The sequence below is a fragment of the Saccostrea cucullata genome, unplaced genomic scaffold (genome assembly GCF_032062105.1).
Source record: "Saccostrea cucullata isolate Sc308-1 unplaced genomic scaffold, CSIRO_AGI_Scuc_v1 ctg287, whole genome shotgun sequence".
NCBI lineage: Eukaryota > Metazoa > Mollusca > Bivalvia > Ostreida > Ostreidae > Saccostrea > Saccostrea cuccullata.
Window position 1 is genome coordinate 261395 of NW_026930709.1, and position 25629 is coordinate 287023.

The window sequence follows — 25629 nt, forward strand, 5'->3', positions numbered from 1 at the left end:
TTTCATGAGGTTTTCTCAATGATTGACTTCACTCTGATATTGTTCTCATCTCTTCTTGAATTTTTGGGGGTGGGGTAGGGTGGGGTGAAGAGGAGGCAAGTTTAACTGTCTTTCATCTTTACATTATAATATAATTTAAACCCTCTAATTATTCTTAATAGAAGAAAAGTAAACAGTAATTTCTGGTCTAGTTATTTTTTATCATCACCCCCTGTAAAATACCGGTATATAAAATATCGTAAACGGTTCTTATAATAAAAAATTACAACAAAATTTTGCTGCAAGTTTTACGCAATTTTGAGAATAACTGAAATTATGACATCACTGATTATATCATCAGTTACTTCCTGGTTTATTATAATTTTCCCGATATTTTGCAACATAATAATTTTAGATCAATATGCTTAACTATCGTGTTTTGGTATTTTTGGTATCATGTTCGATATTCAGATTATGCCCATTTAGATGTGTGACATATATTGTGAAACACCCTGTATATACCTATTGAATACATCAAAACAACCCTCTTTTTAAATAACACTATATCATTGTAAGTTACAAAAAACAGTTTGATTAATCTTTTGAAATAAATGCTTTTCAAGTTTAAAACACACACACACACAAAATTACAGAGAATTTGTACACTTCGATTGATTGATTGTGTATATTGTTAAACGTCTCTCTCACGAGAATTTTTCACTCACATGGAGACGCCACCACTTGCTGGTCGAGAGCTGCAAATTTTGTCCTATTCTTGGCACTGAGGGCCATTGAGCAGGGAGGGATCCTTTTTCGTGCCAGCACCTACTGCGACACGGGTCTCATCCGAAGGACCGGTCTCCACGTCCCACAGTGGGATTCGAACCCGGGACGTAAGGATTGACTCCATACTTCACGACTCTCGAGCAGACGCTTTAACCACTGCGCCACGCAGGCGACTGTAGACATCGAAAGATGTATTTTGATTTTCGAAATCCATTGCTTGGTAAAAAATACCGGTATATCATTTCATGCAAAGTGATAAAAAATGCTATGAACGCTAGGGATAGAAATTTACAGTGCAAAATATTAGGCTATATTTTTTTTAGTCCCATATTTATATGGCAAGTATTGACTTTGGACAATTGCAGGCAATTTTTCTGTATTTGTCCTGCTTAGGGCATTGATTCCCTAATGATGTATTGTAGATTTATTAAACCCAATTTGGACAATTGTTTTAAATCAGAGATGTAGCAACAGGAGGCCCTGGGGATGCCCCCCCCCCAAGTTTTTTCGAACGTAACTTATCACTGTAGGAAATGTTTATTGAAAGGTACCCCGCCCCCACAACTTTACAGTTAAGGGAAATAAAGGAATTGTATTTTTGCATTTAAAAAAATTTGGTGCTAGCTGAAGGTGTGCTTTTATTGTAAAAAAAAAATTGAAATAAAAACATCATATACCAATTATACAAACAATGATATTTCAATGAAAAAATTTTAAACAGCTGGAGCAAGCCCCTGTACACCAAGATGCATTTTGTGACTTCATAAAAAGATTGCTCATGAGGAAAACTTAGTGTGGTAAAAATTGTAAATCATGCTAGTTTGAACATCTAACCGTCTAAAAAGCAAGCTACTGTAAGTATATACATACAGTGTTACGTAGAGATTGTGTCGGTCACTGTCTGACCTGACATATGTCTTCATTGTCTCTCATCAAGGTGTTTTTAATGTTATATATTTATTGCGAAATGTACCGGGGTAAGGGGAGAGTCAGGGCAGAGGACCCTTCAGGTGTCACAATTTTCAAAGCAGAGGAATCTCGGGTTAAATGCATGAAAGCCGAAAAATGGAAAGAAAAATGCACAGGGGCTTGCTCCCGGCGTGATTTATTAAAAAAAATTATATAGAATGCAGAAAAAATTAATTTTCACCTTTAAATTCTTGTATGCATATCATTTGCCAACCGATATTTTTTATTTAAAATGTTTAATATAATAAGATATTGACCTTTATTTTTCTATGCTTCATTTGTAAATGATCGTACTATATATGTACTATGCCTTTAAAAAGCAAAATTTTCCATATTTTGATATTTACCAGTACCTAACATGATAGCTGCAGAACTGTAGCTCTCCGAAAAATATATTGATAGACTGGAGAGCTACAATGCCACCTATTGAAAAAACTAATTATTTATTGCGCACAAAACGTTGCGCTTTTGTATGGATTAATTCTTCCAAATTCTTACCTCAATTGCAAAAAATGTAGATTTCAAAAAATTCCGTACTCTTCAATTAAGTACTTTTGTAGTTGACATCTACACGAAGCGCGTTGGGTAGAATTGTCTTACAAACCAAAATGGCAGTATAAACGGACGAAATTTTCGATGATATCGATTTCAGGGCCAGGAGGGCTATAAACAACAACTATAAGGTATGTTTTGTTGTGGAAACAGTGAAAAATTATGTGAATACACGGTTAGTAATATTTTGAGATTATAGTTTTAAAAACACGGAGAAATAAATCGATAAACAGCGCACTTTTTTGTGCGCAATGAATATACAGTTTTTTCAATGGGTGTTACTGTAGCACTCCGGTCTGTCAAATTATTTTTTCGGAGAGCTACAGATCTGCAGCTACTAACATCATTGACCTCTGACAAGTGTGAAATTAAAATTGAACCGTAAACACTTGTTTGAATCTCTAGCATTGATTAAAAAAAAATAAACACAAATTTAACGAGGCTAGGGGGTGGCAGCCATTTTTAGACTATTTCAATCTCCTTTAAAAGGAGAGCTACATATAAATATATACAAAATGATAAAATTTTAAAATTAAAATATATGAATTTTTTCATTGCCAAATGATAGTTGACAGCTAAATATACCATATCTAAAAAAATAAGTTAAATCTGGTGGTTAATTTAAGATTAAATTTTTGACCCGCCAGCCTCCTTAATTATCTCTTTTCATTTCTGGACATCTTCATGAAAAGAGCAGATTTTCATGCTTTACAGAAATGAGAAAGTTTGTATCCCGTTTCCATGGCAACCGAGGTTATAATTCAAAATTACTTCTACATTTCACAATCAATCACACATTTGTTTAAAACTATGATAGAAAAAATCCAAATCTTTAACTATGAGTTGCCAACTAATTTTGATAATTACGGAGAATTGGTCTTAAAATGCTTATCTACAGAGACTTTAGAGAATAACTTTAGCTCCTTGTAATGTATAATTTTATTAACGTTATAAGCTCAGTAATATTGCTATGCATTAATTAAGATCAAAAACTACTATTGTTTTAAGTTCAACACTATTTTTTTAATATTTACCAAGTCATCATATCTAGACGAAAATAATCAAATCTGTGAATGAGTGCATGTCAAATGTGGATTTATTTTCTTTGTTGCTATGGGGAATTTTCTGTTGCCATGGCGATTAGTATTTGCAAAATATTCCTGAATTCATAAAGAAGTCTCAAAAATATGTTTTTACTTTAAAAATTGATTTTGTTATCCACCGATAATATTTAATTCCTTAAATAACTCGCATATTTGACAATTTGTCTCTTTCTCTTAATCAAAACATCCATTTTTGTTGCTAGGCAACCGATTGTAAATATTAAAAAACACACGTTTTTGAATTTAAATTGCAAAAAGGATATTCCTCTGCCTTTATGTAAAATATACCATACTCTTGTATTGTGCCAGAAGTTTGAGATATATGGCCTTGAAAATTGCCCAAATTAACAAAAATGCTGAATCAGCAAAAAATGCAAAACATGCATATCTTCCATTGCCCGTAAAAGAAATATCTTAAAATAAAAATTCTATGTATTATATGGTTTTATCACTTGAAATGTTTATTCTTATGATAACATTATTTAAGAACCCCTCTTGTAATATTCACATCCAATTTCAAGCCTCTAAGTTTAGTGATATATTTGCCCATCCACATTGAAAATTGACCGGTTGCTAGGGAAAATTTCTTTGGCCATGTTTCCATAGTAACCAGGACCCAAAATAATTTTCATTTTACATAAGTGGTTCATAGTGTAAGAGAAACCTATGTGTGTAAAATCATCCAATTCTGAGAACCCTCATGATTCACCTTTCGTCTGATTCTTACAGAGACCTGTACTTAAATAAACATAAACTTTCAAATTCGGCACCGCTCTCAAATTCTTTTTCATTTTTAACAAAACGTTACTAAAACTCTTTGGTCAACACATTATCATCAATTTTATGACGTAAACCAGATCATTGTGACGTCTACTATACTCTCGGGAGTTTTCTTTAAACGAACGATAAATTTTGCGGGAAAATGCACTAAGTATCCGAAGAGGTGGAATATGATGAAAAGCATGCTGACGGCCGGGAAATATGAAGTTTTACGGCCCGATCACGTGATATCTTAGAACCAAGCAGATAACACGTTGTTTAGAATATTTATAATGAGGTATAATACCTATTCTTATATGCATTTATGTTTAATTTGTCTTATTTATATATAAGGTGATGTTGTGATATAAAAATACAAAAATATTAAAAGATAAAAAGATTTGGTCGTTTAATATGAAAGGGAATATACTTTTTATTGGTGCTTTGCTAAAACCGGTTCTTAAATTGGAAGCTTTCATAAACTTACAAGTTAATAGTTTGTTTAGAAATTTATATCTATTTGATGTAATTGAAAATTTTAGTCCATATTCATAAATTTCAGTCATTTTAGGAAATTTCTTTTAATCTTTGATTGCTTAAAAATCTAACTTAATTAATTTTGTTTAAAGGAGGTATTTTCATACACCGCCGTTCCGACCAAAAATATAGTTCCTGCAGTGCTAGATTTTAAACTTTTACCATTCCTATTTTAAGTTAAACAATTTACGGGAACGAATTAAAAATAGGATCTTTTAAATCTTTTACATGTTAATTTACAAGTCATATAAGTAAATATACTTTTAAAATTTAAATTAAGGCAGCAACTAAACACCTCCTAAACACCATATACCCAGTTTAACTTTTATTTAGAAACCTTTTCAAAACAACAAAACAAAAACATGTTTTAAAAACAAAAGCATGTACATATTTAAAAAAACAAAACTTTTAAGTTATTTAATTAGTACATGTATAATTTCAAAAAAAAAAAATTAAAACGTTACGTACGTTTATATACAATATTGCCATTCTAACAGTCAAATGTAGGGCACTAATAGATAGCATGTTCAGTATATATGTATATGATTATTTATCATGGACATTGAGATTTTATCGATCATTATTTCCTTAGAAGAATATATGTATATTTAATTTGTATACATATATGAATAACTTGCAAATTGTATTAATGGTATAATAAATGCTCAAATCACTTAATTTGTGTACTGCTGTGAATTCTACAAAAAATGAAATTGCTTTAATAAACATGTCCTAGAAATTTTTCTCCGTATTTTAGCTTAATATTGCACTATGTTAAACAGTTCTTTTCTTTAATTATTCAGAGACTTTAAACTACTCTAGAGATATTGTGTACCTGTAAATAAATAAGTTTTGATTAATATTATTGTAATTTGGCAAACATGACAAATAGGCCGGAGCAAAAATTTAATACATACAAATTGATCTCCAATACAAAAGAAAGACAAACTGCCATTTTACGTTTTAAAAGAAAATATTATAAAAAAAATATATAATTTTCATATGTACAAATCGTAAAAAATATTGTTTGTACATTAATATAATAACAAATACAAGAACAACAATAAAAACAAACAAACATTTATATATATATTTACAGTGAATATTTATGAATACTGGCCATATGACATGCAAAACCAAGTAGTCTGAAATTATAAAAAAGGGCTTATGATGGACAAATAATTATCCATCAAAATAACAAATAATATGAATTACCAATATACATATAGGATGACAAAGGCTGTTGATTGACGTGCATTGTTCTTCAAGAAAAAAAAACCAATATAAACAATCAAAGGGGTTTAAAACCACATTCACACTCTCGGCATTGGTCAACATTGCTTAAAGCACAAATAAAAGCCAAAAATTGAAGGGAAAATCAATTGTAATCTGAAATGAAATGTTTTCAATTTGACATATATCCAAGAAAAAATAAACGTAGAAGGTTTGTAAATTTTCGGAAAAAAATCTTTTTTTTCGAATTGTTTTCGGAAATTTTTTTTTCCAATTGTTTTATTTACTTTTAATTCTCTCGAAAATATTATATACAGTAAAATTTGTTAATTGAGAAAGTCATTTAGACTTCAATTTTTGCTTTCATATAACCGAGATTCTCTTTATCTTAATTTGAAACAACAAAGTGGAAATTTTGCTACAGTACTCATAAGGAATCTCGAGAACCAATTACATGTACTTCATAATTAAGTTTCTCTGTAACCGATTTTACAGTATCATGTTATCAATTTACATTTGGTATATTGTAAAAACACTCTTGTTATTTTTTATTTTTTTACACAAAAATTGAATTCCAAATGGATAGCACCCAAAATTGTTTTAATTATTAAACAAAAGAAAATCATCTGTGCACAAACTCTACTGGATGTATGATGGGAGAACTAAAATGCATGATTTTAAATTAGAAAAATTGCTAGTATTAAAAATAGTACTTAAAATAAACTTAAAAAATAAACCTTCTGAATATCGTCCTTTTTGAAAAAAAATGGCAATTTACCTATCATTTATAAAAATCGATCGATCTTATTGTTTTAATTTCTCAAAATTAACAACAAGTTCAAAAACACTTTAAATTCTTATGAGTGGTTGCATTAGTTTGAATGTAAAGGATCGCAACTGTGGTCTTCATATTCAAGATTAGTTGCTGGATTTACTTGTTGAATACCAAAATATGAGATGTCACTCCTATAAGAAATCTCTGTATCTCTCAGCAGTCTTACATATATCGCATCATCGCAGTAGAACTTGAAGGTTCCCTGAGTAAGGACTGTGTCGACTGGTTTACGGTTTATAGTATGGTAAGAGCGACCTCTGGAGGGAATAACATATGTTATGAAATACTAGTATGAAGATAAAGGGGACAGTAATATAGCTCAAAAGTCCATTTAACGAATACAAATCAGTAGCAAAGCAAAAACAGAAGACCCTTAAAAACATGAAGGTGGGATCAGATGTATTTCCTGTTGACCTGTCACACCCGCCATGTGCTCCTTGTTCTTTAAAATTCAGTATGTAAATAATGGCCTAAGAATAATAGGACACCGGACAGTATTCTACATAATGATAGATTGTTTATGCTGGCAAGGTCATTCTATCGACATTATGTACAAGGAGAGAAAACAGTTTGGCTAACTTGTTCCATACCATTTGTCAGGCCTTTGTTTTCATAATAAAACTGTATGAAGTGACACACGAATTCATGTCCACCACGAAATGTAAAGTATTAAATACATAACTACTCAACAATTCTTCATCCACGAATTAATCCAAACCGAACCAAGAGTTTTTACTCAATGTTCACTTATTTGTTTTGTTTATAGGATTTTTTTCCCGACGAAAATATGTGATTTTACAGTAAATTACGGATAGTTCCGTTTACCTGATTGATAGAAAGGGCTCATTGCGGGTGTGACCTGTCAACAGGGATGTTTACTACTCCAAGGCATCAGATCCCAAACCTGGAATTTCCACGGGTCCGAGTTTTATGTCCTGTTCACTTATTTGTTTAAAGATTTCAATTCATTATGTTTATACAAAACTCTTGTGAAGATCATATAGTACCTTTGATCCTGGGTGACAATGCCTTTTGATAGAGTATTTTCGCGTAGTCCTCGAACCTGCACAATCTCAAATCCTACGGTTGGGTCATAGCTATTGCTATAAAAATGAATTAATTTGATAAATGATTGTATTTTCGTGTTCGTCTCAAATCAATATATAAAATCTAATGAATTGAAGAGTTTAAAAAGAAATGTTTAATACATGTAAGATACATAATTGTATTTTATACCTCAACTCTGGCCCACTAATTGCAAGTTGTGCATAAACATTATATATTCCCGGGCTGGTAATTTTTATTGCTACAGGCAAGTTGTACCCATCTTTAATGAAATTGAACGAGTCTCTGAATTCTTCCAGCGGATTGTCCCATCTCAAACAACCTGCGTTGCTTGAACAATTAGCTAAAGACAAAATTATACAAATGAATGTATTTTGTTGGACTACAAGAGATTATCCACCTCCATTTATGTTATTGAGTTATTCTTTTATTATATGGATGTCTCACCAATGTTATCTACCCTACTGTACAATAACGTACTATCCATGGTGTTACTCATGGCCAGATGCACCACTCTCTTTAAAATGGCAGCTGCATGAAATAAACGAAAACTTCTAAAAGAAGCATCCTTGTTTTAAAGAATAAACAGGAAATATAAATTCAAAGCAATGTATGGATAGAAGGATGACTGTAATTCTCAAGAAAGAATAAAGCAGAATTTAACCATATGAATTTAGAAGGCTGGGGGTCAACAAATTAACCACAAATTAACCACCAGATTTAACTTATTTTTTTTTGATGCGGTATCTTAAGCTGTCAAGTATCAATTGGCAAAGAAAAAATTCATACATTTTAGTTTTAAAATTTGATCATTTTTATATATCTTTATATAGAGCTCTCCTTTAAAGGAGATCGAAATAGTCTGAAAATGGCTGCCACCCCCAGCCTCTTTATTGAAGCGTACCTTTAATGATCTTAATGGTACAGTTAAGCTCTGCAAATCGGTTTTCAACTGCTGTAACTCTTCTCCTTAACCCTGAATAGAACAACAGATAAGTCCTTTTACAAAATGTATGTTTGTGTCTCATCATTGAGAAATTTATTACAATTCAAAATATACCTAAAGTAAACTTTTGTATAGAGTTTTTTTAAAGAGGTTTTACCGTTTGAATTCCAGATACGAAAAATAATTATTTTCTGTAAAAATTATATTTCCGAAAATTTTACTTTTTGAAGCACATGTGCCCTTCATTTTTTGTCGGAAATACCTTTTATTTCTTTTTTTAATACACCATCACAATTGTTGTGGGTACAAATGATTTTTGTTCAATGGGCTAAGTGTTTCCAGTCCCTCAACCTAACTTTAACTTGGGATTGGAAAAACAATGGATGTGATAAAAATCACATCTAACCATAAACCAATATATTTTTAGCACGTTATACATGGATAGCTATTGCATGATTTTACATCTTTGTTAATAAATGTAACTTATTCGACCGCCAGTATCATGTAAAGGTATTGTGATGTCATTTGAAGTAATAATTGATATAAAAAATAATATAGGACCAAAAGTCACTGCATTAAGGATAAAACATTTTCAAACAAGTTATTTACATAAGATAATTTTCGTAATTTTCATTGGCAGAAAAAAACTTCACGTGATTTCTTCCTTCTTTGATACATACATTTTAGCGCGTTCGCGGAATATAGTATCACATGAATCACACTTGAAGAGATCTTACGAAAGTACTGTACATGTGACATCATTGTGTTGGAAGCATGTTTTACCACTGTCATATTATAACAGTCAGCTAGGATTGCGGCATATTATTTACTTTAGCATCTTTATAATATCTAAATATGGACTTCAGTAAACAGTTAATTCTTGTCAAGTTGTATTGACCTAGATACAGAAAATGTTGAGACTTTGCAATCTCGGTGATTATTTCATTATAGGTCTTCAGTCAGTATTGATTGACATAAGTCCCAAGAACTGTATGTTGACTTGCATTGAAGTCTATAATTTTTTATTAAGTAAAAAATGTTTTTGATATGATGCATTCCAGTTTATTTGTATTGTATTTGCTTTTCCGGTCATAGAAATTGCCTTAAAATCTCCAGAATGATTATATAACAACAAATTTTCACTTGCATTATGTAGGAAACTGCTATTTTATTTATGTTAAATAATATTTGTTTATTTGATTTTGTTTAAGGAAACAAAGCACCAAGGACACAAGCAGGAAATAAAATTATATCCTACTTAGATTTCCTATATAACATTTTGATATTGACCCAGGTAGAGATAAGTATACATGTATTACATGTAAAGCGTCCCCCTTTTAACGATTTCCTCTTTCTAATTAAATATTTTCATACTCATCCTATTACTGCGACGTTCCCTGAATAACAGTGGTAGGGACATACTCTAAAAGAAAATATTTCTTTAATATTATCAGTAGATTTAATGGTTAACAAATTTTGGAGGAATATTGTTCCAATTCATTTTAAAAAGAGAAAGATGAATCAAATTTTTTAAAAAAATTCAAGTACCTAATAAGTTTTGAATTTTGCATAGTAAATAGTAAAGTAAAATAAAAGCAAGAACTTGAAAAACACGAAATTAATATTTCATTTAATAAGGTTACATTCTAAATATAAAATGGTATAAATAAAAACACTCATAATACAAACAATACCTTAATCCTGTTATTTTCCGTTGAGGAATTTTTCATTTCATTAAGCATTTGTATTTTCTTTTCCCTATTCTGTGTGCATCCATTCAATCTTACTGAAAGCATGTAAACTTGATACTGCAAAGAAATATTCCAGATAATAAGAATGCATATTGCGCAAGACAGTAAGATCAAAGCCCTTTTGCAACCCGCATGGCTACATGAATAAACACTTGAACAATTAGGTTTTTTCTGTGCAAACATGTACTCCATTTTTGGGTTTGGATTTTCCCTTCTCAATTGTTTCACTTTTTTGCTTTAACTCTCGAACCCTATGAGAATGTAGGGAAATGATAGTCTTTCTAAAGAGACAGAGGACCGCCTCACTCTCCGCCCCTCTGTTCAAATGGCATAGCTATTTATGAACTTTGCAATCTCAAAACATATAGCTTTTTTACAAATTAGTGAACAACATGACTTTGCAAAAATATTGACTACTATGGTTTTTTTTTCAGTTTGCAGCTGCACATTTGTTGTATCACTTAATGAAGGTTTTACTTAATAAAGTCGAGAACATCAGTACTAGAGAATTGTAATTTACAACTACGGAATGGCTTTTCTCTATTTTGCAAAAACGAACTGCAGTTCTTTACATACTACATTTTGGAAGGTCATATCTTTTTTTTTTTTTTTGAATACGCTTTATCAAAAGTTTCCAATGTTTGGAACTTGCATGTTATGGGAAAAATATATGGCTGTAATGCCCATTTTTGGGTATTAAAACTCTTTTCAGAAGGTTGTTTGAATTATTTTGTTTACAAAAACCTTTTAAAACAAACATGAACCACTTTCTTTGCATACAATACACACATGCTGGTCATGGCTAAAATACGCACATTCAGAAGTCATAAAATAAAGAACTTGCATATACATGTATTCTATGATATAGTGAAAGCAAATCTGTGCTAGTGGTGCAATATGTGTATTTGCCTACCAAATGTTTCTCGAACGAATGTTCATATTCTTTTGTATACAAACAACTTTTATCAGTAAAGGTTACAAAAATGTAGGTGACCCAAAGAACCGTATTTGAACGTAGATTGAAGGTCCTTTATTGAAACTGTAAACAAAAAAGATTTACAAGCAAATGAGTTTGTTTTATTAGTCCGACAAAATAGAAAATGTGTGGTTTATTTTACATCTCGTATTTTTTTAATATTGTATATAAAGCACCACAATCATTAATTATTCAACAATATTTGTGGCAACATCAGTACAGTATGAAGTTACATGTTTACCCCAAATGAAGAGTGAAACCTTAACAGTTATAGTCGGTATTTAAAGAATTATTGCGGCATATCAAACACTACATTTTTTAAAAAATCCTCTTTTGTTACATTTCCTGTAAAATACTGTGATTTCATCATTGGTATCAATTTTCGTCTTTTTTAATACAACAGACATTTTCAAGGATATACCTAATTTCGTGGACAAAAGCATTGCCTAATCAAATGAAAAATATATTTCTTATTTCAATGGCTAATTTCATGGATCTGTTCAACAACGAAATATAACATCACAATTACAGTGTTAAAATATCTGTTTTTAGAAATATTCGGTTACATTGTAGTATCGACAATATTAATGACATCGTCATTGCTGTTAAACATAATTTTTAAATTCAAAAACATCAAGTATTTGTATACCTTTTTTGAATAAAAAAACATTTGGTCTGTTTTACACTATTATGTACTTAGCTTGAGCAGTATTGGGTTGATAGGTTGAGTTTAATTTGGAAATATGTTCACATAAATGAGGTAAATGATTTTTTTAACTAAATAACTAAAATAGAGAAATATATTTCTCCGGTTTTGGCCGGCATATGTGTTTTTTCCGGTTTTGGTTGAATTTGCAAGATATATTACCGGTATCTCGATCATATTCTGGCAAAATCGAAAGAACTGAATAATAATAATAATAAACGGTACTGCTGATATTCCCATCTCAAAAACTTTTTTCTCAATTACTTTCCTCGTTTAGAAATTGTTTATACGAAAATATTTCAGAACTGCGTCTTGTGTATCGAATCAACTGGGAGATATAAACTCTATATTTGGGTGATAATGGTATATTGGTACATGTACATAAATAAAGGCGGATGCCAAAAGAAAGTTGATAAGAAAGTTGTTATTATAGGTTTTCAGTAACGTCTTCTTCTATGAAAATAGCTAACTATGAATCAACTTTTTAAAACTATTAATAAACGGATTTACCACTCACTTAATTTAATTTTTCAATTAAAAAGGCCACAGCAAGTGATTTGATGTAGAAGTTTTTGAGTAAATTATGTGTCAATTAATTAAAACAATGTATCTGCTCATGAAGGGGTACAAGTTAAAACAAAAATATATTTTATTTTGATCTCTTAGTATATATGTATGTCCCAAATCAGATTTTTAATACCCAATTTAGAACATTAGTGTATCAATCAGAATGATTTAACAAATTAAAAAGAATTGACAAATAATAATAAAAATGGTACGTTTTGATGTTATTCCAATAAGTAGAAATAAATTTCATAAGAGGTTGTTGGGACTTTTTTTTTAGGTATCCACATCTGATTACCACACTTCTCGGCTATTGTTCTGCAGCACTCCGAAGGTTTTCCATCGACTTGAAATGGATAATTATGTCTGTAAATGCGTTGTTTCTGCACCCGATGCGTTTGTGATCTGTCAAGAGGGGATGCTTAACCACTTGATCTCACCTCTAGAACATCCGGGGTTTTTGGCGTACTTAGCAGATTTTCACTGCTTATAAATTACATGTATTTTAGACCGATAACTGACGTTTTGTTGTTATTGTTGGGTTGTATATATTTATATTTTTCTTTTTCTATAATATCTATTATATGTTTTTGTTTTCGAATTCTTTATTTGAATGTAGACCCCTTACAAATTAAAATACCTGGAATTTATTTTTAAAAAATCATAAAAGTCATGAAATATTTTTTAAAAAAATTAAATAATTTTAAAATATAAGAGAATCGCCTGTTTGAAAATTTATTCATTAAAACAACAATAAAAACAGTACAAATAATGTTTAAACTATATAATTGATATTTACAACCATTACAAACCGTAATACATACAGTATAATGATTTATAATTTTATAGTTATACTAGTATTAAAATGCCGTATTTACAAAATGAAAAAGTGAGGTAGAATTTAAGTATTTACATCTAATAATTTCACTTCCATTTTCCTACGAATCTTTCACAATGAGATCGAGTTTGACTTTGCCATTTAATGAAATTTATATGACTGAATAATTTCTCAAGAAATGTGGAAGTGCTTGTCAAGTGAATTCCTTTAACAAAATACGCTAAACAGCAAATACAACTCCTTTTTTGTTGAAAACTCCAACTTTAATCAGTCCAAAGAAAGAAGCATTCGATGTAAAGACAGCTCGGATCCCAGCTTTAGAAATATGTCTTATTTCAATTGTATCACCTTTATCTAGTTTCACCATTCCCATGGTAAAGCAGGATGTCTTGTCTTCGTCATGCAACATCATGTTATTTGAATAACACGCTAGAATAGGAGACTTATCGTTTCTTATGACGTGGTAACCGTGTGTTCCATTTCCCTTTAACGTTATCTGTAATAAGAAGCCAGCACCTGTTTTAAGTGCTAATAAACAATTGGCAAAAAATATTCCCTTATATATCAATAGTTTTAATAAAATATATTTTTAAAAAGTTAATATGAAAAGGGTTAATTTTTAAAGTTTTTAAATATTTGAACCTAATCAAACATCATTTAAAAAATGCATTAATTCTAGCATTACAGCTAGAAATTTTATTAACCATAAGTTGCCATTTGCTAATCAGCGACTGTTTTTTGTGTGTGTAAGTTTTGATTGATAGATTGTATGTTTTTTAAGACCCTCTCGAGAATTATTTGTTAGTATGTGTAAATGTAAAACAATGATTATAAACAAGATCGACCTTTTTAAAGTGCCTCAGAATGCCTGTACTGGTAATACTAACCTGTGAATACAAAAGATAGAGCCCAGATTGCTTCACTGTCAGTTTTCCATTTGGGAAGTTTAGTTCAAACTGTTTTTCTTTTGCTTTATGGGGTTGATTGAAAAACCAGTCTGCATATTCAAACTTGTGGAATGTTCCTGAAAGATTTTCTGTAAATGAAGATCTTCCTTTTAGATAGAATGACAAAAATGTGATTTTATTTAAATTACTTGAAACATTGATACTTTGAGAAATCATGAGAATGTGTTTCAAAAATAAAACAAAATTAAAATTGTAGCGAATTATGTTGCAATGGACCAAAAACAGTGGGATTTTTTCACAGGTTATCACTAATTAAATAGATTAGTTTGTACACTAATTAAGTAATAAAGGAAGTTTTTTAAAATAAATTAAAGCAAAACAAATAGGAAAAAAGTATTAAAAAATTATCTAAAGCTATTACAAATTACATTCGCTCTTGGTTTCTAAGAACACTTTTCTTCATGCATCTAAATATTATCGAATAAATATGCAAGTTCTTTCCCCAGAAATAAAAAGAAGACAAAACATAAAGAAAAATGGGCATCCTTAAAAAAAAAAAAACTTAAGCTAACTTTGACTTTAATATGTGTGATTTTCATATTTAAGGCATGTATTACCGTCGGTATGGTAACCGCCTCTCCCAGATGAATGCAAAGCGGGAAGCACAACACTCTAGAAAAATAAGGGTGACAAGATTGTCACAACCAGTTTATCATAAGCCATTCACTATTCTAGCTTTAATGCACACATCTAAGTATAGATCCCCCTGCACAGTAGCCATGCATTGTTTTAAGGAATTTGCGTACAAGAAAATGACTTCACAATGTGGCATTACCATTAGGTCTATGTTCGTCCTGACACCCAACCACCTGCAGCCCTGTTAACTACAAAAGGAAATATGACTAGATTTACCGTAAGCCCAGTGGTCAACTGGTTCATTGTTTATTTCTACCATGCCCTCAACCTGGATAGCTTCTACAGTCTACAATTAGAATTAACTATATAAAATTTCAGGATTGCAGCCCCGAGAGCTCAGATTATCCCATGTTTATTAATTAATTTCCGTGTTGAATTTGTCCCTGAAATTTTTTATGTGTGATCTAGCATACATGTAAATATATCGACCAATAACAGATTTACCTCGTACTTGAGAGTAAATATTTAAAATATAATTCATTTTGATTGAAATTTAATTAAAATAAATAATTTTACCTACCCGACAGATTAACGTGAAATACGAAAACATCTTATATTTTAGAATACAGATAAATACTACCGGTAGGTTTAAAGCAAAAAATAAAAATTGAATAAATAGAATTTGTATCACTGACTATTGTTTTGACCAAAGAGAAAAGGCCATTACCGTGACAAAATCTTTATTTTTCAGCACCTTTAATCTATACCATATTCACAGGCTAAGAAATCAAAAATTTCATATAATATTTAACTTTCAATTAAGAGGTATCTTATTAATAAATTGTACAACTAATTTTTTTAATTCCTTGTGATGAAAGTAATATAATACAGTATCAGCATTTTTATACATAAATTTATCAGGTTGGTTTGAAAGTTTGTTGTCTGAAAAAATCTATTTCGTGTCTACATAAAATATGAGTAGCCTAGATATAAATTATATAAAAATATGAACCAAATGACTTTAACACAAAAGGTTTGCACTAACAACTTTGAAAAAGAACAACACATGAAGACCCCACCTACTAACAATATGTAAGTTGATATCAATAAATTAGTAACGGCTATGCCCGTGTAAAAAAATACAAGGTCATTTAATTGTTTTTATAAAATGACGCAGCAAAATCAGTAAAAATAGAGAAATATTTGATTAATTGCTTCCATCTATAGTTTCTCAGAATGACAGTTCTAAAAAATCAATAAGGGCATATATAATATCTCTCGATGACATGCATTTGAAAATTTGTAAAATATCTCATACTTGACGTTCACTTTTATTTTGAATCATGTGATTCATTGACTCCTTTCAAATATATAAAGACTTGGATTCATAGTTTCCAGAATCAATTATTGATACGTGTGTTATCACACAAATGTTATGCGTTTCCTATGGAACATTTGAACGCATTGCAGAATCAAACGTTGGCATTTATAGGTTGGTGCTTAAAGACCGTTGTTTTGCATATTTTCTTAATATTTCATGCTGATTATCTGTACATATAGTTACTTTTATTTTAATTGTAAATTTACACCTTTTTACCTTAAATTTTAAAATATATTGTGTACTCTATTTACATATGATATATTTGTCATCCTATCTAAAGTACTAGTACTTCTACCCAAACATTATTATTGTCGCCTTTCCGTATACGAGAATAAAGAATAAGTTTTAAGAACTTGTGCCCAATCCCATTGTGTATATTATTACAAATAAAACATGTTTAATTCAATAAAGAATGCAAGCACAGCATACAAAATTTCAGCTATATTCATAATCATATTTACTCTTAATATAAGCTGACGTAGTGAAATATTATAATACGTATCAATACAAGTTTTTCAAGTTTCTAAATGCATAAATTAAAGATAAACTACAAAAGAAATAAACGAACTATCATTTTCATAAAAAAATCTCATTTCTTGATAAATGAAAATTGTAAAAATATAAACGAGATTATAGTGTAAATAAAATTGAGAACCATGATTGCTCAAAGTATCTTGAAGATGTGAAGAATAAAGTTTCAATAAAAACTACTGAGTATTAACAAAATGCTTATATTTACCCCTGGGAAAATCAGGATAACTTTCGCCCCCTGTCCCTTCTATATGCACAGCATCGATCTTAAAAATAACCAAAATATGTGTTTCAAAAGTTATTTTAAATGTGTTAGTGCTCATCATGTATGTTGAAGTCGTTTTTAAAAATATGATTCTATGAAATAAAATGTAATAATTAATTTACAGGAAAATTGCAAGATGTTGTCGTAATTGTGTTTATACATAAAATGTTATTGTGAAAAAAGGACATCCGATCCTTTAAAAGTCAGAACCAAGTGACACATTAAAATTTCATTCTCAAATAGTACTTAGCTGCAAAATACTCATAATTTATTAAACTAAGGATATAGGTAAAAAAAAACACAAATTAACTGTATATAAACATTAGATTTTTGTACATAAACTAAACCGATTCCCGTGCATTTGACAAAAGCACAGTTTACTTTTCTTGTCTCTTTCTTTTCAAATGATTATAATTATACGTAGAGTAAATACACAAAAATACAGAAAAAAATCTTTAAAAATAGAGGGAAAATTATAATTCTTTCATGAAAGAGATGTGCAATTCTAGCTCACATGAATATTACGGGGGAAAAAAATCAAATCTCATTATATACCATTGTTATGTATATAGAGCGCAGGGCATATCAAAAGATGCCGTATAGTTAAAATTTTGACAAGGGAAAACGGGAAAAAATTCAATATGATATTGCTAATACTGTTTAAATCCTAATAATTTTAATTTTTATTTTAATGGTAATAATTTAGCGCATCTGGCTTCACTTCTCTTGCACAGTTCACACACAGTTAAGTTAAAACATTATTCGAAATGGTACATGTAGTTTTCAAATTACGTTTACAGAAAATTCAAAATTACGTTTACAGAAAATTGGTGTCTGTTTTTTTTACTGAAAGAATAAAATTGATGTTTTTAAAGCAAAATTATAAAAACATAGGTGTGGCTCAATTCAAAATGTTTCTAATATTTAATTTTTTTCATATATATTCTTTTTAAATTTTTAAGATTTCGTTGATATTCTTTCCTTTATTCACCAGAACAGCACGGTAGAAATTTTTCTGCTTGTATGATATCATCTAATCATAAGAATAGTTTACATCACAAAAGAATTAATTGAAAGCACAAATTCACAGCTTAATTTGTAAACATTTAATGCAATAAAGTTAACAACATATATTTTAAAATTAGAGCCATTTTGCTAAAAGATGGTACATTTGCTAGCAAGTTCAAAGAGTACTTGACCCAGTCAAGAAGGCATGGTGACACAGAGGTATTATCTGATGTCCGAATTCAGTAAATTTCGTCAGGTATTTACATTCCATCAAGGGTACCATGGACCCTCAGGATATGAACGGAAACAGGTCAAATTTTAAATGCCCATCTCTGTTTTATACAGGTCTATTTTCAACTAGGAAGTTTATTTCCATTGGCTAGTAATTTAAACCAATTGAATCGTCGATTTATGTAAACATATGAAATATGATGGCTCTTCGAAATTGTTAGAATCGATATATATTCAATACATATAAAGTTATTTCTGCTCAATATTAAGATCAAATTTTATTTTAAAAGTTGCAAAAAAGATGCATTCCCTGACTTTTGCTGCTGGTGACAGGAACGTTAATTCCTGTAGTTTAAAACAAAATTATGATAATTATTGTGCAATTTAAAATGTCATCATTAAAATATAAACACGTCATTGAATCAATCTTTTCCAGCAAGCACATATTCCTGGAATTAAAAGTATGAAACTGGAAGTTATGTAGATCTTGATGATAACACTAAATATTAAAGTCGATCCCATGCAATCAAAATAAACATAGGGTTTCTGGGAAATTAAGGATTGGGAATTATATTTATTAAGTTTCAACGATCGCTCTTTATTAACAGCGTGGAATCTGACCATTTCAATACAAGCCTAAGGTAATTCTAATTTAATTTAACAGATTTTCAGTTTGATTAAACGAATTTTTCATTTGAAGAAGAGCTTATATATGCTTAATTAAAAGATAAATTTATTTGTTAAGTAGAAAAAAAGGCATATTTTTTATTGACATATAACTAAATACAAGAAAATAGTATTTTTAGACAATTGAGCAATCATGGTCACCCTGATAAATGATAAATTCATTTTTTTTTAAATGATGTATAAATTAATTGATTGGAATTTTTCTCCTACCTTCCGCTTGCAGCAGGATTTATGCCTTTGTTTGTTTGGTTTTGGTTTCTTTCTTTTATCTGCATTTCGTTTTACCCGGCTTTCGAACAGCATTTCTGTCAGGGTAGAAGTATGGAATACTTCATTCTTCAAACTCTCAGGCTGAAAAAATATATATGTGATATGAGAGAGAGAGAGAGAGAGAGAGAGAGAGAGAGAGAGAGAGAGAGAGAGAGAGAGAGAGAGAGGATTAGTTCTAGTATCTTAATTAAGAACTTCTGCAACATTTCCTCATCAAACTGAAAAAGACATTACTCTCTCTCTCTCTCTCTCTCTCCAAATGCCCCTCCCTCAAAATATTTTTTTCTTGTATTTTAAGATATCCCTGTACTTTAAATAATGCTTTCATTTAAAGATTTAATTTTGACAGGCACTGAAATAAGTTTAATTTGATTACATCAGTAGGATTTTAATAGATCTCGTTTTATTGCTTTTAAACTAAGGTTCCCTGGTACGCTTTGAAACCTCAAGATTAACGCAGCATCTCTTATTATCTAGCTTAAATGTTTATGCACTAGTGATGGGTGCAACAGCACCAGAGAGTTTTGGTTGTTTCTGAAACAAGTGTGAGAGTGAAGGATGCTTTATACGTACACTTTACTGATGTAAGCGACAAAACGCTACGGAGAGTGTATTTATAAACATTGTATGTTACGGGGTACTCTGATTTGTTTATTTACATGACACTATGGAATTTGATGAAAAGAACAATTAGAAAGTCTGCATATTTATTTTTAAAGATTAGAAAAGAAACCCCATACACTCAAATATAAAATTCTTATTATTCCATTTCTAAAGCAACGGAGGCTTATCTTTTCAAAAAGCAATATGATTTTAAAGGAATGATTTCGCTAAGCATGAATTATCTATATTTAAACTTGAAAAACTAACTAAATATAGTGCAGCTTACCTTATGATGCGCTTCATTTGTCACCGACAAAGATTTGCTGCTAATTTCTTCAAGGTCTTGGACTCGTGCCTGCAAAGCATGGAGCTGCTTTACAATGTCCGAATCATTGCGATCGTTTGACCGTCCTAAGACAAAAACAATGACCATCAAGTTAATTACTGCAAAAAATACACACAATAAACATACACAAATGAAATATCTCTTCTGCACTTGTTTGCATTTTGGACACGTTTCTTGGCTATGATTGTCTATCGTGACAGTTGGTTCCAACCTCTGCAACTTGTATTCCATTCTGCAGAAATATGAAAGAATGAAATGTCTTAAAAGTTATTTCCGACCGCATCTGCTGTGGATGAGGCAATTAACGACGACATGCACGTAAACTCATCCTACAGTTCAGACATGCAGAGTTTAGCGCCATATTGTATACTTGACAGGGAGCTAAATATAAAATTATTGGCCGACATGTATCTAGAAAACCTTTGTAATAAGACAAGGGTGACCGATTTCAAAATAGCAGCATATAAATGGACGACCTTGAATTTATATCTATCTCATTTTGTTCCATATTTTTAAATGCAAATATATGTATTTTTCTTTATTTTAATATTTTTGTATCATTGTAGGTCACCCGTTTTCAAAAAATGCATATCTGCATGATTAAGGCCCCGTGTCTGTCAAAGTCCTGTGAGGTGAGTGAAGGAAAATTCATAAATAGTGACAATAATTTAACTATACTTTTCTTTTATTTCAATTCTAAGCATATGTTTACCATGTTCTTTATGCTATTTTTAAGGTGAGAGATAATGGGAATGTACTTTAAGGATTCGAACTGGATGGAAATTAAAGCATATGAGAAACAATTCCTCTACAGTTCCTAGAGAAGGGAGGAGAGCTATGGGTTCAATCAAACCAGATTGACAGGCGACAGTACCTTTTCCACGAACTGGAGAAGATTCTCGGAACTCTGTGTTGGTCCTAGTTTTTGGCACAAAACCTGGAGATGGCCTGGCGACCTTGTCACCTCCCAGTTCTTGTTGACATACTAATATAGAAAGCCACCCCTGTAATTATTTCAAGATATTAGAACAAGCAGGTCATGTAATCACGCACATACGAAGTGATTTTCCAGTCTAGATTTTTCGTAATATGTCAAAGTTTAATAAACTTTTTTGAATTGTTTCCAAATATGTGAAAATGAAAATATTTATTCTCAATAAGCAACCAAACCGATTTTTAATAAGAAATAAATAGAGTTATCTTTCTTGTGAACATAAAATTATTAAAGTACTTCTCTGTTAGCCAAATGAAAATGAACTCTCTGGATTTAAATTAAAATCCAAATAAGCATTTCATCTTAAAAAGAAAAAAATATTCTATTACAATTCAGGTTATTTTTAAATTTCAATGAAACAATTCACTTATAGAAATAATCAAAGAATATTCATGAAGGTAAATAAAAAGATACACATTCAAAATGAATGAAATAAATTATTTGTTTCCTAGTGAAAATGTGCAGATATATTTCAATGTGTAATGATATCCAACAAACAGAATATACATTATCTAATATTTATATATTACATTTATATATTTATTACAGAAAATTGCTTGACAAGAGAAGACAACCTTTGTACCTTACCTCTACAGTAAGTGTTCATAAACATCCAACCATCTCAAACCCAGATTCCAGGCAGTAACTGAAAGTAAGATATACAGTTTGTAACAGAAAAGAAATAACTAAAATACAGACTTTGCATTGCCTATGACTACTTCGAGTGTGTTAAATTCCGAAGTAAAAATTGGCAATCTTTTAAATAAGAAAACAATAGCATAAAAAGGTAATAAAGAAATTTCTCTGAGTAATATAATCATAAATTAAACATTTTCAACTTAACATACTAATATAGTATGCCAATTCAGTAATTAAAGCATACTCAAATCTGGTTTTAATTGAAAGTTAAATAAATCTTGATTTTTTAAGACTGGTCTTAATTGAACTGCATATTTTGATTACAGATGCCTCAAAAATTTCATATTATGAATGTAATTTTACACTAAAAAGGATTGTTATTTTAGTCCTGAAAAAATCTTGACGTTGTAGTTCTTGTTTGTGTGTTTGATTGTTTAGTTTTATTCATATATTTCAGGATAGGCCAGCTTTGTTGTGAAATGGAGCCAATTACCACAACACAACCTATACTCAGGTAGATTCTGAACAAAAAAATGTCTTAGAATTGATCTTTAAAAAAAATACATAAAATTTAACTTTATTTTCCTTATAATTATTTGTTTCACAACATAATGAAATCATATTAAGAGATTCCAGAAGAATCTAAAGTGATATCTTGTCCTTATATCTTTCAAACAAAATACATAAATACAGTACTTAACTTCCATTTGTATTTTATTTGTTTTCATAACATGGATTTACTTAGTCTAAAGAACTTGCATCCTTCCCTTTGTACATTAATTCCAATAATATGAACAAATCAAACCTAGTTTGTATATCATAATAATAGTAATCGACGAATATTTTTCCTCCATAAAAAAATTGCGTTTCTCAAAATGTATCTTTTTTTGAATCTTACCATTGTATTGAGATCATGTTTTTCTTTTGAGTATTCTCTATTCCTCAACAGCAAACGGTGCAGTTCCTCCATATCTTCTCTGAAAGAAATTAAAATGATCCTTTGTAGCGGATTTTTTTTAAAAAGAAGTTTTGTTTTTCAACGAAACAATGTCAATCAGATGCCATCGATGACAAGGAAAGGCAACTAGACCAGTTTAAATGGAGAATGTAAATGGTTCGTGATGCAAAGGCTGGGATTTGCACATCTCTATGTAACATAGACCAATTGACCAAGCAATATCCATTGTTTTGCCACAAACACGTGTGTATTTTGTCATTTCTTCTGATTAAGTGAAGCAAATTAAAATATGCACACCTTTAAAGCATAGTTTTGTAATTTTTTCTGTTTGGAATGGCTTCCTGAGAGCATTATTTGATTGGATAGCAAACTGGGTCAGAATTGTTTGTCATTAATTTTACTTTTTACTATTCTATGTTTAAATTTTCAACAATTTAGTTTTATGGATATATTCCCAAAAATGCGTTTAAGACTTAATAATAAATGACCTGATTAAGTTTTACTTACAGTGTAGATATCCTTCTTCTTCCCAGAGAAATTTTTGGCGTAATGAAGAAAATTGTGCAGGAAATGTTCTTTATACGTTAAACTGGACAGTACTCGGGTAAACCCCTTCTATTTATAGACTTTTGGAAAAGTCCATAATTCTATTTTTACATACACATCTATCTACCCCATGGAATTTTTGATCTATATAAATAAACTCTATATAAGTAGCATACTTTCCTATCCCTGCTCTGGATATTTCCTTGAAAAAACTCGAGTGTAACAATTCTTCGAAAACCAGAGTAAAGCACAGAGTGTTAGATAATGCAACAGTTATAAAAAGGTAAGTTTAGCAATGCACAAATATATTCCCTTTTAATTTTTACTATTACTAACCTTAAATTTAGGATATTTTCCTCACAAGAAGAAAAGTATAAACGAACTGTGTACTTTTTATTTAAGAAAAATGATTGTTTTCATGTCATGCATTCGCAAAAGGGCAAGGTAACAAAAAAGGCAAGTCAGCGGTTTTTATGGTTGTTGGGCAAAGGGCACGACACGTGTCAACCAAAAAAAAAGCTTTGAATAACTTTGCACTACCTTAATTAAAGTGGGTGAGGCTATAGGAGGAATATAGGCGAAAATGGGAAACCAACATCTACATAATGTATCTGAACAAGATTTTTAAAAATTGGACAAAATGGTCCAAAACATTTCAACTCGGAATTTAAAAACTTTTTTCTGTTTCTTATACATTTAGATATTGTGCTTGAATTTAAAATAGTGAAAAAAAAAATAGATAAAAAGCCACAATACTTTACTTTTTGAAAAAAACTTTATTTATAACTGTGAAACTGGTCGTCACTAGAATTGCATACCGGTAGTTCTTGTGAAATGCAAAATTATACTATTACTAACTTTATTGAAATCGGCACGACACATCAAAACATCAAAATTCATTAAAATATGTATACAAAATTCATCAAGAAATGTAAAGGTACTGAATCTATGTATATATAATCGCTTATAATTGATAAATCAAGCTTTTCGTATTTGACAGGCTCGTTTTAAATGGTTTCATTCCATTAAAAAAACATAGAGGTTCTTTCGTAGCAAAACTTTAAAATGCCATTTCAACTTGCAAAAAATGTGTTGTAAATCTCATTGTTAACAATTATTATTTATGTAAACTGTATTCTTAATTAATTTGTTTTTATTAAATACATATGTGCGTGCTTTTTCTCCAAAAAGCCTTATAATATTTGGAGGAAATGAATATTATTAAAGCTTTAAAGTCCATTAAAACAATACAAATCAGTAGTAGAGAAAACACGGACCTCCAACACATCAGAGGAGGGATCAGGTGCCATGGAAGAGTGAGCATCCCCTGCCGACCGGTCACACCCGCCATGTGCTCCTAGTCATGATCGGGGAATAACGGGAAAATCCGTCGTCAATTCAGTGCATAAATAATGGTCTAACAATTAGTATGAAAAACGTCAGTCAGCATTTGACTCGATGATAAATTGTATTTGTTGACAAGGTCATTGTATTGACCATAGAACTTACGAAATGATGAAATGGGAGCAGAGCAAACACGTACGGACCTCCAAATTATGAGAGGTGGGATCAGGTGAGATAGATGGCTAGGCATGTCCTGCTGACCGGTAAAATCCACTGTGTGCTCCTTGTTATGAATGGGAAATAACAGTAAAATCTGTAGACAATTTAGTGTGTAAAAATTGTTTAATTAGTAGGCAAAATTAACGTTCAGTCAGCATTTGACTTAATGAAATATTTTTTGCGTCTCGGTCACTTTATCGACCAAACAGCTTGCGATTTGGTGACTTTCAACGAGATTGTCCATTTTCTTTTTTCATTAACTTGTTTGTCAATAGCTTGCCTCATTATAGAAATTGCTCGTACGTAGAGCATGCGATTATGAACTACCTCTGATATTTAAGCGGTTTGTATGATTTGTATACTTTGATTGGACTATTAAGCTTGAACAATGTTCATAATATTTTGTTAATAGAAAAAAACTAGTCAAAAATGTATCGCCTCTTTATAATCACGGACTATTTCAC

At 30.4% G+C, this 25629-nt stretch overlaps 2 protein-coding genes and 2 long non-coding RNA genes across 12 annotated transcripts; 1 reads left to right on the forward strand and 3 right to left on the reverse strand.

Moving 5' to 3' along the window:
- Nucleotides 1–6682: 6682 nt before the first annotated feature.
- LOC134229743 (uncharacterized) lies at nucleotides 6683–10774 on the reverse strand. The gene is made up of 7 exons (XM_062711529.1): nucleotides 10459–10774; nucleotides 10139–10187; nucleotides 8723–8794; nucleotides 8266–8349; nucleotides 7990–8161; nucleotides 7761–7856; nucleotides 6683–7010 (listed from the first exon to the last, which is right to left on the reverse strand). Exons 1-7 carry the CDS (start codon nucleotides 10705–10707, stop codon nucleotides 6791–6793), a joined length of 942 nt encoding a protein of 313 aa, XP_062567513.1. The 5' UTR covers nucleotides 10708–10774; the 3' UTR covers nucleotides 6683–6790.
- A 2714-nt stretch (nucleotides 10775–13488) lies between these two features.
- On the reverse strand, nucleotides 13489–20979 carry LOC134229755 (protein eiger-like). Of its 8 annotated transcripts, none has more exons than XM_062711543.1 (5): nucleotides 20406–20979; nucleotides 19457–19597; nucleotides 15420–15489; nucleotides 14487–14635; nucleotides 13489–14095 (listed from the first exon to the last, which is right to left on the reverse strand). In XM_062711543.1, the coding sequence occupies exons 1-5, from the start codon at nucleotides 20694–20696 to the stop codon at nucleotides 13820–13822; spliced, it is 927 nt and encodes a 308-aa protein (XP_062567527.1). In that variant the 5' UTR covers nucleotides 20697–20979; the 3' UTR covers nucleotides 13489–13819. The 8 variants fall into 8 exon arrangements, with proteins under 8 accessions (XP_062567527.1, XP_062567534.1, XP_062567530.1 ...); XM_062711550.1 differs by lacking the exon at nucleotides 15420–15489 and adding an exon at nucleotides 15125–15179 and having other exon boundaries at nucleotides 14487–14623; nucleotides 20406–20978; XM_062711546.1 differs by lacking the exon at nucleotides 15420–15489 and adding an exon at nucleotides 15125–15179 and having other exon boundaries at nucleotides 20406–20978.
- LOC134229757 (uncharacterized) lies at nucleotides 18959–24190 on the forward strand. 2 transcript variants are annotated; one of them, XR_009984227.1, is made up of 6 exons: nucleotides 18959–19200; nucleotides 21032–21097; nucleotides 21202–21471; nucleotides 22009–22111; nucleotides 22556–22612; nucleotides 23048–24190. It is a non-coding gene; the product is annotated as an uncharacterized LOC134229757 (long non-coding RNA). The 2 variants fall into 2 exon arrangements; XR_009984226.1 differs by having other exon boundaries at nucleotides 18962–19200; nucleotides 22009–22054.
- On the reverse strand, nucleotides 22043–23075 carry LOC134229758 (uncharacterized). Its single transcript, XR_009984228.1, has 2 exons — nucleotides 22997–23075; nucleotides 22043–22105 (listed from the first exon to the last, which is right to left on the reverse strand). It is a non-coding gene; the product is annotated as an uncharacterized LOC134229758 (long non-coding RNA).
- Nucleotides 24191–25629: the final 1439 nt, after the last annotated feature.